Source organism: Sphaeroforma arctica (genome assembly GCF_001186125.1).
Source record: "Sphaeroforma arctica JP610 unplaced genomic scaffold supercont1.20, whole genome shotgun sequence".
In the NCBI taxonomy this organism is placed as follows: Eukaryota; class Ichthyosporea; order Ichthyophonida; genus Sphaeroforma; species Sphaeroforma arctica.
The window spans coordinates 124,555-136,716 of record NW_014040538.1 but is presented as its reverse complement, the minus strand read 5'-3'; the positions used below and the strand labels follow the sequence as shown (position 1 = coordinate 136,716).

Sequence of the window (12,162 nt, the reverse complement as noted above, 5' to 3'; positions counted from 1 at the left end):
AGATACCGTGGAAGTCGTGGCACTCCTGTAATTGCTGAAGGAGGTCAGGGCCAATGGGCGGCAGTTTCGGGCCTACCAGGATGCGTCGAATCAGTTGCAGGTAAAGTGGCTCGTAGTGAACTTCTGGCTACCGGGGCAGACAGGGCAGAGACAGTCGTCGGTGCGGTAGTCGAGCAATGTGAACATGTACGTATTCGTTACAATCATAGCACAGAGCCGGATTGGTGTAGACTCGAAGCAGCGATTGAAGCTGTCGTGTCTGGCTGTGTCTCGGTTTGAGGTTGACGGTTTACCCATAACCAGTTGGTAGTAGTATTGGCGCCGGGCCATTGCCGCGATCTCCTTGTTGGACCTACGTTTTGTTGAGTTCTTCCTGATGTCGTCGTCTCCATAGTCACTCATCTAGTGGTGGCTCGGTAGCCCGGTGAACTAGCCGAATAATCTCCACATTAACTGGGCGATCTCTGAGTTCCGGCGGTTTGCTGCCATCCTTGTCTCGTAGATGGTAACTCTGATTCACACGACTATGAATTACATACGGACCCAGGAAAGGCTTCATGGCTTTGGTAGTCACTCCTTGTGCGAGTATCATGACAACGTCCCCTGGCTTAAATTTAATTAAATCAAACTTCCGCATCTGGTTAGTGGCCTCCGCCATGGCATCAGTGAACTTGATAGTTTTCTGAGTAAGTTTTGGCAGAATCGTCTTCTCAAGGTCATCCAATCTCTTAAGCCATGCATCATTCGTGGTCGAAATATGATCAGGTAAGTCATCAGTCGTGTCTGAAAATGGAACAGGGCGGCGCCTAAAGTAAACACTAAATGGTGCTAACTTGTGTCGACGTGGTATCCGGAGGTTCTGGTAAAGAATAGTAAAAGGAAGGCGTTCATCCCACAATTCCGGACAGCCAACACAAAGCGCACGCACATATTTGTGAATTTCTTTGTGTCGGCGCTCTGCCGCACCCAATGTTTGAGGACGATATGGTTGAGATGTCATGTGTATAATTCCGAGTGCTCGTGTTATAGACCTGACAATGTTGTTGACAAATTCAATCCCCTCATCACTCTGAATCTTCCAAAGAAAGCCATGATCACCAAATACCGATACTAACTCTGTCGCCACCGTCTTAGCAGCTTTTGCAGGCAGCACCCGTATAATAGAGTATGCAGATGCCACATCCAAGACGTGTAGAATAAACTTGTTGCCTTTAGTAGATGTTACTGCCATCGGAATGAGATCCATTTGAATGTGATCCCATGGATAACGTGCCGTAATACTCATAAATGGATGAAATTCCTTCTTCATAGTGTCATTACCTAAACATGTGCGACATAATTTTCGGACCTCTTCCGTTATTGGCAGCATTTGGTCCCAATTGTGTCCATCATCTCGCATCTGTTGCACTGTGACCGCTGGAGCAAGATGTCCTTGTACATGAAACTGCCAAGTAAGTTGTACCCGGCGATTAGCTTCTTCATGTCCAGGATGATTGAGTACCGTCGCCCCCGCACAAATTTCGGACACCTGTTCCGCAATCTGGCGTGTACGTCTAGTTATGGCTGGTTGCGTCCATGTCTCTTGATAACGATCATCAGCTTCCTCACGCACAGGTACTTCGAGACCCAAGTTACGCCAAAATGATGGAGAAACTTTATAACAAGATAGAGGGCCAATACGCATTACCACCGTATGTTTCCATGGATACTTACCACATACCCGTGCGCCATGCTTCAAGAACGTATGGGCTGTACGCGGGATCAGCAATGGATATGCTTGCATCATCGATAGAAGCAGAGGGAACCATGGCGTCCGTGTGTTCAACGGGAGACACTATCGCGGACACCTTGTCCGACAATACTGGATTCATCCATGTATTGTACTTGCTCCAGTCAACTTTAAAAGCGCCTCCGTCTTTATCGTATGACCAGTATTGTCGTATCTGAGCATTGTGGCTTAATGCAAAGGCGTTAGCGTTGTTAGGTCCTAAGTCTTTTTGAACCTGATCAAAAAATCGGGATACAACTTCCAGCACGATGCGTAGAAGATAGCGGGAAAGTTGATGTCCGCCGTGCCCTCATGAACCCGGCTCCACATGTCTGGTAATTTATTCAGTTCACCTGGGACATGTGTTATCACGAAGTTGAATTGCGCAATGATGTGATGCCATCGTTGCAGCATGCTGTTCAATTTCAGTTGTGTGTTCATGGAAATCAGCGCTTTGTGGTCCGTGTGCACAGTGAAGCGCTGGCCTATTAAATGATCTTGGAAGTGGACCAATGTATATGTGAGCGCTAACAATTCCTTCATTGGTGTCGCGTATGTCTGCTGCGCCTCGTTGAGAGTCTCTGAAAAGAATATCAGGTAGTGCTTGCGGCCGTCAATTAACTGAAATAGTGCACCGCCAATACCATAATCACTGTCATCAGTCTCTAATTCGAGTGGAACCCCGTCAACCGGAAAATTTAAACGTACCGCAGATACGATTGCTTCCTTCATCTGATCCTATGCTAATTGATGTTCTGGTTTCCAACGATCTCCAATCGGTTCCTTCGGCTTGAGTTTCGAGAACGATCGTAGTGGGGCCACTTTATGTGCAAAGTTAGGTAAGTGCTCATGTAGAAAGTTCGCCAACCCCAATGCAGATGCTATGTCCCTTTGGAATCGCGGCACTGGCCAGTCGATCAACCGTTGTTGTTTCTCATGATCAACGTTAATTCCTTTCGCAGAAACTTTCTTCCCCAGGACCATAACCTCGCTTACTGCAAAGTGACACTTATTCTGGTTAAGCTTGCAGTAAGCCATCGGATGACCTCTTCCACTGTTGCAATATGTTCCTCGTAGTTATCAGATGCAATTATAAGGTCATCGACGTAGCACTGCACGTCTAAACCCGCCATCAGATTACTGATTGTGCGCTGGAATTGAGACGTGAGTGTCGACAATCCGAATGGGGCTGAAGTGAAGAAGTATTGGTGACTGTCCCAAGTAAACGAGAACATATGTTGTGAGTCCTCGTGTACGGGAAGGCGATGATATGCAGCCGATAAATTTAACGTGGTATAATGTCGCTTGCCTCTTAAGTACTAATAATATCATTGACCTTCGGTAACGCAAACTGGTCGTCCGGATATGGGCGTTGATCTGTCGCAAATCCAAACACACCCGAACCTTGATGAGTTCCCCCGATGGTATAAATGATGGTACTGCTAGTAAAGACAGGTTGACCACTGACGCCGACGTACGACGGTTGGTCACCAATTCATGTTCCTATTTATGTACCTGTTGCGTGACGTGTGGTTTGTACTTGTCTGACACTAAGTTCCGTGTTTGTCGTCGAAGCCCCAAAAGTTTATCGCGAGGTATGGGGAGGGATACTTCGCTGCCTGGTAGAGTACATTGAGCCACATCCAAAATGGTCGTGTTGGCATCTAAGTACTGGCGTAGTCGTTGCCGTATATCCTCAGGTTCGGACAAATCTGGTGCCATGCGGATGTCGATCGGTTCGAGTAGCTCATCCATAACATTACGATTGATTTCTGGAAACGGAGTTGATAATTCAGTAGGACCTAAGCCCAATTTGCCCATAATATTCATTCCCAGAATTACATCACTATTATCGGGTAAATTGATAAGTTCAAACGTACAACCTGTAGCAGACTTTGTACCATATTGAACCGTCGTGGCGTGTGCCTTGCCAAGGCGCGGAGTGCAAAAAGCTTTATCCGCCAAGTATATGTAACTGTCCTTAGTTGATGGTGTAATAGACAGGTGCGCCTTTGCTGCGGATGTCTGAGTAATAACGAAGCGGTTCGCCCCCGTATCAATGAGAGTGCGCATCGCATGTCCGTTGACTTGTAACGTAACCTATACACGGTTGTAAGTAGGTAACAATTTATCTTTTACTGCAAATATTCGTGTTGCCGTTCGACCAAACGTCACGCACACGTTTGATTCAGACACCCCAACATCTCAATTTGAGCTCGACTCCTATTCCCAATCAGCTGGCCCTTGCTCGGTCTCCATCAACTCATCTTCACTGTCGACATACGACTCGTCGACCAAATCATGAATATGCATCACCTCACTCTCTCTTACCTCATCTGGCGTCGGATCAGGCATCTGATCATCCCCATCCACGAGATCAACTCGAGGACGGAAGTTATTACCCGACGCCTGTTGTGTGCGCGTGGATGTTCCCCCAGCCGATGTGCGGTGTGGTGGCGCACCCCCACGTTGAGTATGGCTGCCCTTATTCGTTGCTGTCGGTGCTCGCAGTAACTTAGGGCAACGTGGTGCGTGTGCTGGGCCAGGAGGGAGATTCTGCTCACATGACCGACATCGAGCCCTAGGGTTCGATGCTGGCGGCGCATGCGGATTAGCTCGTGTGCCACACGCGTTCGTGTGCATGAACGTGAACCCCCGGGGATTTGATGTGGTCGGGAAAGGTTTGCCCGACGGTGTTCTTCCGCCTTATCAATACTCACCCGAAATGCATCACGCATTTGTGCCGCGGAATATTCTCGCCAATTAGGGTGCATACGAAGAGTATCACGGTAATATGCACTTGATGGATTAGGTTGAGCATACCATGGTTGCGGTATACTTGTAGTGGATTCTCATACTGTCGCATCTCCATAAAATCTACTTTGCGTTCAAAATCCCGAAGATGCGTCTCTAGTGGCACCGAAGGGTTTAGCTTCATGCAAGCCAATACATTTCTGTATGCGTTATCCTCCAGATCTTGTTCGTGTGTGCGTACAATATAAGCAGTGGCGTTCAAAAACGACATGGGCTGCAATTTTTGGTCGTTCTCCATAATATAATCCAAAGGCGCCTTGGGTGCTCCTTCTTTCTGTAGTACCCTTTGTAGGCCCCTCTGCATATGAATCGGGTTTAATTTGTGAAAATTCGCATTCTTAAGCCATTCCAGAATAAGCGCATGCAACTGTATCTTAACTACCCTGTGGATTAGGTGGCCATTCCTTGGGTGTCCGTTTATCTACCGTTATTGAGAAAGTCTTCAGCGTTTCGTTAGATGTGCGAATTAAGCCCTACAACGAGCGAATGTCCTCAGTGCGTCCTTCAGCTTCTGCTTGCATCATACGTTGGGTGAGAAGGAATACCTGCGTTTTCATCTCTGTCGCGGTAGATTCTGTAATGCACGCCTCCGTAGGCGGTGATATTTTACATCGTTTCACATCCTGCGGGTCTTCTAAGTAGCAATCGTGGTGAACAGGAAAGTGCTTACGGTATGTAAGCGTATCGATAGGTACATTTGCATTATCCTGGCAGTTCTCCTTCCTTTCTTTTGGAGATTGCGGACGACAATGCTGTTGTAATCTGTCCCTGAATAAATTCGCTGCCGCTTGGCCGTGAGTAGGCTGTTGGCGTGGAGATTTCATCACTCTGCAAAGTACCTCAAAGAACCGCTTCGCCGTCGATGACAATTTTGAGGGGTGGCCATGTCCAAATGTAAGTCTACTGGGTCCAAAAATAAATTCTACCAGGTGTTTCACCAAAGTTGTCGATTCCTGATACCAATCCGGACCATCAGCCGGCATCTCATCAGGAATCGGAATCGTCTGAGCTCGATTTTGAGCGTTCTTCAGCAACCGCTCTCTGCGCGCAACATGGACATTCTCGTAAGGAGCCACCTGAGGTACGGGCTTCGTGCGGCCAATCCTGCGCTTCACTGGGCTATTTTCTTCCTGTTGATTGCCCCGCTGTCATGTGACTGGTCGGTTGGGAGCAACTCTGCCCGTGTTGGGTATTGAGGAGCCCAATGTTGTTGCACTGTTGGTTCGGCCTCAGTCACAGAAAAATCATCATTCACTGTCGCCTGGGCCGTGTCCTGGGGCATAGAAGTGTCAATATCTGCCGGTGACAATTGTCGGAGTTGGCGGAGTTGCTCTTAAATGAGGCGACTCTTTTCCTTTGCCTCCTTCACATGCATTAACGTATTCAGGTGTCCTGCCTGATCCGCAATCCATGCTGGGGCTCGGCTAAACCTACCCAAGGCTCGGATTGAGTGCTGGGCCTCCAAAAGCAAATGAGTCAATTCCAAATGAATTCCCACCTTTTCGTCGTCTTCGGGAGCAGGTTACTTGGCACGTGCTGTATCTACCTTATCGGATAGCTCGGTCAAATGGCGAATCGTTCCAAGCAACCGTTTCAGAAGCTGGTCACAGGCTTGCTTACCCACCGTAGGCAACGGTCTAGTCTCGGGTCCCGTCATCGCTGTGAAATTTATATATATATAAAAGTAACCTAATTTGCTTCTTAGATACTTTAACCTTTACAGAACGTAGTATAATAAAAACAGTAGTTCGGTCACTTAAAAATGTGGTCAAAACCAAGTAACACTTAATAAAAGTGTTAAGTCTGAAATAAGTGAACTCAGTCAGAAGTGCCGTTATGATCAGCGCGTCTGCTGTATTTATTATCACGTTCCTGTGTGGAACAAGATTTCACTAACAACGGGTAATTATGAAAATACCCGTATCTATGGTTTTCGTCTCCTGCTTCCTAAATTATGACGACACCTCTTGAGTAATCAATCTTTCATATTAAATTCTCTGTCTTAATATTAGGTCCGGTCCCTCTGAGCACGGTCCTGAAATATTCTACTTAGGTCCGGTCCTCTGGTCCGGTCTTAAAATTCCATTTGTAGGTTGAGCCCTCTGGTCCAGTCCTAAATGTCCGTCCAGGGTACTTTGTCCATATCCATAACTGGGACATCAGAATCAAATGAACGAGCGAATGAGAGTTCGGAGGTATGGATACGGTGAGTGCCTAGATTAGTTGCGCTAGTACCATCTATGATATTCACTTCGTAAGTATCACTCTTCTCATCATGGTAGGAAATAACAAAAGGTCCAATTTTCTTAAAGAGAGTTCGGTAACATGCGATTTATAATGTTAACATAGTTGCCAACTTTGAACTGAGCAATGTTCTTAGTGTTATTCCATCGGTCATACGCTTTCAGTAGGACACGATTTTTGTGCTCGAGTAAACAGGGGTAAACAACGTTCTGCATATGCTCGATCTTTTGTAGTCACGGAGTAACGTGTTTCCCGGGCGCAGGTTTGTCAAACGTTGCTTGTAATTCACTATAGCGGCTAAAGAAATAGTGAAACGGAAGTGTTCCAGTTTGAGGATTCATGCAGATATTCATTTGAGTCTGAACCCATTTCAAATGATAAGGCCACATATCCTCAACGTCATCTAGTGCGGTATGTAATAGCTTCTTTAGTTCTCTATGACGTGTCTCAATTGCACCCTGCGTTTGAGGTTTATAAGGAACACCACGCCTATGAGTCATGCATGATACGAGTATAAGTGACTCCATTACGTCGGTACAAAAATCATTACCGTTATCAAAACATAGTACTCGGGGGAAACCGAAGTCATTACAGATGTGATAGCATAACTCTGCCACTGTTTGCGGGCGTTAGTTCGGTATTGCATAAAACAAGTTATAGCCCGAAGCCACACATAAGAAATGACAGATATATACATCGCCAGTATGCTTGGATCGCGGGAGTTTAACCAAATCGTCTATGACTCGGCGCATCGGTTGGTCTTCTGTCACCCTTTTTAGGGGTGCCCAACCGTAGCGCTTGATCTGGTTCTTTTCACACTCAGTACAGTGTCGGTATACTTCACTTATGGGGGTTTTCAGCGCCGGGTGATCAAGCCCTGCTCGATTAGCCATCTTATATGATGCTCATATGCTCGATGAGTTAAATTATGTATTATTTTAACTCTACTCTCGATCTCTTCTAAGTCAGTCAGATTCTGTGTAACGCTTGCTGGATGAACCATAGACCCGTTAGACAGGGCAACTTCAGTATCAGGAGGGGTAGACTCCTGAGACACGTAATTAACAACATTAGATTGTTGAAGTATCTTCCTCAGTTGTTACGCAACTCCCGGCTGCTCTTTAAGCAGCGCTTTAAGTAGTTGAGTGCAAGCTTCAGGTACTCTTAGAGCTAGGAGTCTTTGATCCATGGCCTTAGCTAGTTCCATGTTTTTACGATCTAATGCTGTCTCAATCGGCATTACCTCGACTGCATTTTAGTTAGGTGCATGGGTTGTACGAGTCTTGAGCTTTTGTGCAAACTCCTTGGACTCCTCTAGTTTAGCTAAGAACTCGGTTGAGGGATTCTACTTAGTGGTACCTGCAGTACCGATGCGACAAACGATGGTGTGTTTCCAAGGTGTCTTCTTAATAGAATAGGATCCCTGATACAAGAACGTGTCGGTTTCACGATCGACATAGTTAGGCTCGTCTTGTATCATATTAATTAAATTACGTATCTATGGGTCGGAGCTACGTAAGAAACAACACAACGTAATGGTAAATTTAGTAATATTAACATATTTTAACAACTGTGCGATTAGTTGCCAAGGTGGGTTGGCCCACTCATTATGCTTTGATAAGTCAAGTTGAAAAGCATCACCTTTAGGTGAGACAACGACCTTTAGTCAGAAACCTGTTTGTTATGTTCTGCGGCGAACATCTTGGTATAGATTTTATTGAACTTTTCTCATAATCTTGCTTTAGTGCACACATATGTAACTGTCAGTGCTTAACTTGGACGTCCGGCATGTCCTTGCAATCATCTTTGCGCCAACCGTTAGTACCCTTGCAAGTAGTACACTCCTTCGTATTGTGTCCAAAGTATGGTTTGCCTGGTGCACACTGAACAGAGTCGTGTTTACCATTCCACATGCCATCACGTTTAGTGAGGTTGTAACCACACTTCTTGCAAGGTGCTCTTTCCTTCCTTTCACCCTTTGGTTTAGTAAAAGTAGTGCCTTTACCACATCCAACAGTAGTGCGAGGTTTCTTAGTATTACGCGCAGTGCTATTCTTTATTGCGGTACGCTTAGCGGGTAAAGCTCGAGGTACTATATACTCTAGTAGATGGGTTGATATGCTTTTGAACTACAACCCTAAAACAAGGCATAGATCGCAAATCACCATAGGCGATAATATCATCATTGACCTTCTTAAAAAAGTTAGCCACCAGAGTCTCCATCATCTGACAAAGTAATAAAAATTCGCCAGTATAGGTACGTCCTCCCATCCGAGTGGTCATATGTGTCATATGAGCTAGAGCACCTCAATTAACGTTCATGTACATTTTCAAAGAAGGCGTTAGGTATATTTTCACGCAACTGGCGCCAGGGTAAGGCTTTCCAGTTGGGCTCATGGGCTATCAAGATAGTTTTCCATTCCTCTGACTCACAGATATGAATAAAGACATTCATCATCTGCTTATCCTTAAGGCTTGCAGACTCCTTTTGTTGGTCAAAGGCTTTCAGTGTCTCCACTGTACTCTCATTAGAGGAAAAATCGATCTCAGCCTTCGCGTTACCTAGCTGCTTTATAAAGCTTGGTTCGAAGCGTTCACGAGGCTCACGCTCAGTGCTACGGGCTGCTAGTGCCAAGATAGAGTCTATATCTTTTCTCTTGATATTGATTAGATAGCGAATACTATCCGCTTTTATATCGTCAAGGTCAGAGACATTCAATAGACGGTCCTCAAGGACTTGCATACCAGAACGTAATAACCTGAGACGATGTTGTCTGGTTCTCACTTCCTCGTCTTCGGAGCTCGAGTGGGTACTCTCTAATGAGGTACTGGTATAGCGATTTCCAAAGTCTTGGTTGCCAGGATTGTAAATGAGAATCGATATTATGAAAGCGGTAGGCCTCATCTATTTCCATACGATCATAGCCTCTGACAGGATTAGGTTTGTCGAGAGGATGATCGATTGTAGCTTCCGAGCTATAGAGATTAGATCTTGAGGTTTTACCCACTTCACCAGCGTTAACTGACTCACTGGTAACCCTGCTGGCTGGTAAACCAATGGGTCCCAGATTTGAAACCCGGCTCGGAATATTTTTTCTCTTCGATATAGGAAGAATATCGGCCACGTGGGATATGATCGAGGGGTCAGAACCTGCCCAGCGGATAGTTCCTCTACAAACTCATCTTTGCGGTTCAAATGGCGTTGAGATTGAGAAAATCCAGCCACTCGTTGTCGAGTTATGGCGTCCCCAACATTTGCGTCTTCCGCCCCAACATTCAGTGGCGAGGCATTCCATGGCGAGGTATTCAATGAAATTTCGCGAAATGGAATGCCATCATCTTTGATAATAGGTGAATTGGGCTGACTTTTAGTAGTAATATACCGTTGATCTCGAGACTATTCCTCCATTTGTTCAGGAGATATAGCCTTTCCAATATCTGACGTTTTGCGGTCAGATGGCGAGCTGAGGCCCCGGGCTGCACTACTAGGAGGCACACGGATGATGGCGAGCCTTTCCGCGGCAGTTACGACCTCCACTTCCAAGGCTTTAGGGTCCGACGAGTCATCCTCAGAGTTTCTTTAGAACCAAGCTCAGAAACAGCTTCCTCTACAGCTTCAACGGCAGGCTCAGTACCAGACAGACCAGCGTCCCCAGTAACCTCAGGAACCTCAACAGGCTTAGCAGGCTTAGAGCTGGTGGCTCCCTTGCTTTTATAATTTCCTTTAGCCATAGTAATAGCTCAAGAATACGAAAATTAATAAGGTCTAGGTATAGTAACTAGCGTGTAGCTAACTTTAGGGTAGTATTAGCCTTTATGAGGTAGTATAGAATACTTACCGTCCTGTCGCTGGATAGTAAGCAATTGTTAGACAGTCTAGAAGCAGTACACTACGGTAACTACTAAATAACTGAAAAAGATGTAAACTTCGATGGATATTTCTATGTTTTAAACTGTTATATAAACTAAGATACAGTTTAAGTCAGATAGGATTTAGCAGTGGTAGCTTGTGTAAGAATGATTGGGACTGCCTCTTGGTAAGAGCCTTATCATCCTCGATCACACAGGACGTACCTCTAGCTGATCTTTGTTGAATAATTTTCACTAGAAGTACTAAGTGTTCATAACCACATGTCTAATCTGTAGATAGACATAAGAACGTAAGTTAAGTTAATACATTAGCTAATATATATAAAGTTCCATCTGAAGAAAAGTTAAAAAAAGAAAAAGACCCATTGTATTTTGAAGATTGGCGGGAAGACCAAAATCTGTAAGCAGTAGTTCAGAGATTATAAAATTTAGTTTGACTATCCTACATCTACTATCGTCTCAAATAGGTCCAAGCATACACGCAAGCTATTGGAGCCATCAAAGTGAATTTAGAACACTTTGGAAATATTAGAAAAAGAACTTGTATTAAATTATTTTAAGTACAGATAAAAACTAATGTGTTATCTCTTTTGATCTTGATATGTTAGACCGACCAGCGGCCGTATTTCTACACAGCTGGGGCGGTTGCTTTCGCATCCCGCTCTCGGTCTCTGCATGGGCAACCGATCTGGCATTGGTTCCAATCCCTGCCCTCAAAGGGCTAGGGGTCTTCAAATGCAACACAGGCCCCGTCTGACCTAATCGCACAACCTCGTTACCCTTCACCCGTTCAGGGCTCGGGGAACGCATCCTAACCACCAGTGCCTCCTGCACCATATCTTCTGAGCTGTCGTTCACATCCGAGTCTGTCTCGACTCCCTCACTTTCATTCCACGCGTAGTCCTTGGCGAGTCATCGCAACCGCCTACCCGCCGACTTACGCCCAAGCCTCTTAAGCTTTGTACCACTTAGCTTCAACTTCTTCCTCGGCCTTACTGGGGAGCCAGTCCTGCCCAGGTCCAGTATCGCCTTTACTCGCAGCGGCACAGGGACAGTCGTCTTCTTGAGCCACTGCCACCTGATGAGCGACTGCGGGACCACAATTATGCTGCTAATTGCTCACATCAAGTGCCCACTCAGAGTGCCGCAACTGATCAAACCCGATGAGTACATCACACCCCATGGATATCTGCGTATGGCTGCCCTTCCACCAGCTCCTGGCTCACCAACAGATAGGCTTCCAGGCACTCATGCCCTACCACATGATAATTATTCAGATCACCCATGTTATCCAACCCACTTAACGGTGGCCCGACATACGGCCCATCCGGCACAATGCCAATTCGCTGCAAAGCATCCCTCGTATTGAGGTTATATGTGCAACCTAGGTCAGCAAGAGCCCACGCTCTATCTGTCGCCAATGAGATACACACACACACACACACACACACACACACACATACATA

General features: G+C 45.8%; 2 protein-coding genes across 2 annotated transcripts; both read right to left on the bottom strand.

Annotated features, from left to right (window-relative positions):
- Nucleotides 1–11,269: 11,269 nt before the first annotated feature.
- SARC_00603 (hypothetical protein) lies at nucleotides 11,270–11,533 on the bottom strand (the record flags this gene model as incomplete). The annotated part of the gene is made up of 1 exon (XM_014305702.1): nucleotides 11,270–11,533. The coding sequence occupies one exon, from the start codon at nucleotides 11,531–11,533 to the stop codon at nucleotides 11,270–11,272; it is 264 nt and encodes an 87-aa protein (XP_014161177.1).
- A 115-nt stretch (nucleotides 11,534–11,648) lies between these two features.
- On the bottom strand, nucleotides 11,649–12,058 carry SARC_00602 (hypothetical protein; the record flags this gene model as incomplete). The annotated part of the gene is made up of 2 exons (XM_014305701.1): nucleotides 11,875–12,058; nucleotides 11,649–11,774 (listed from the first exon to the last, which is right to left on the bottom strand). Exons 1-2 carry the CDS (start codon nucleotides 11,980–11,982, stop codon nucleotides 11,649–11,651), a joined length of 234 nt encoding a protein of 77 aa, XP_014161176.1. The 5' UTR covers nucleotides 11,983–12,058.
- Nucleotides 12,059–12,162: the final 104 nt, after the last annotated feature.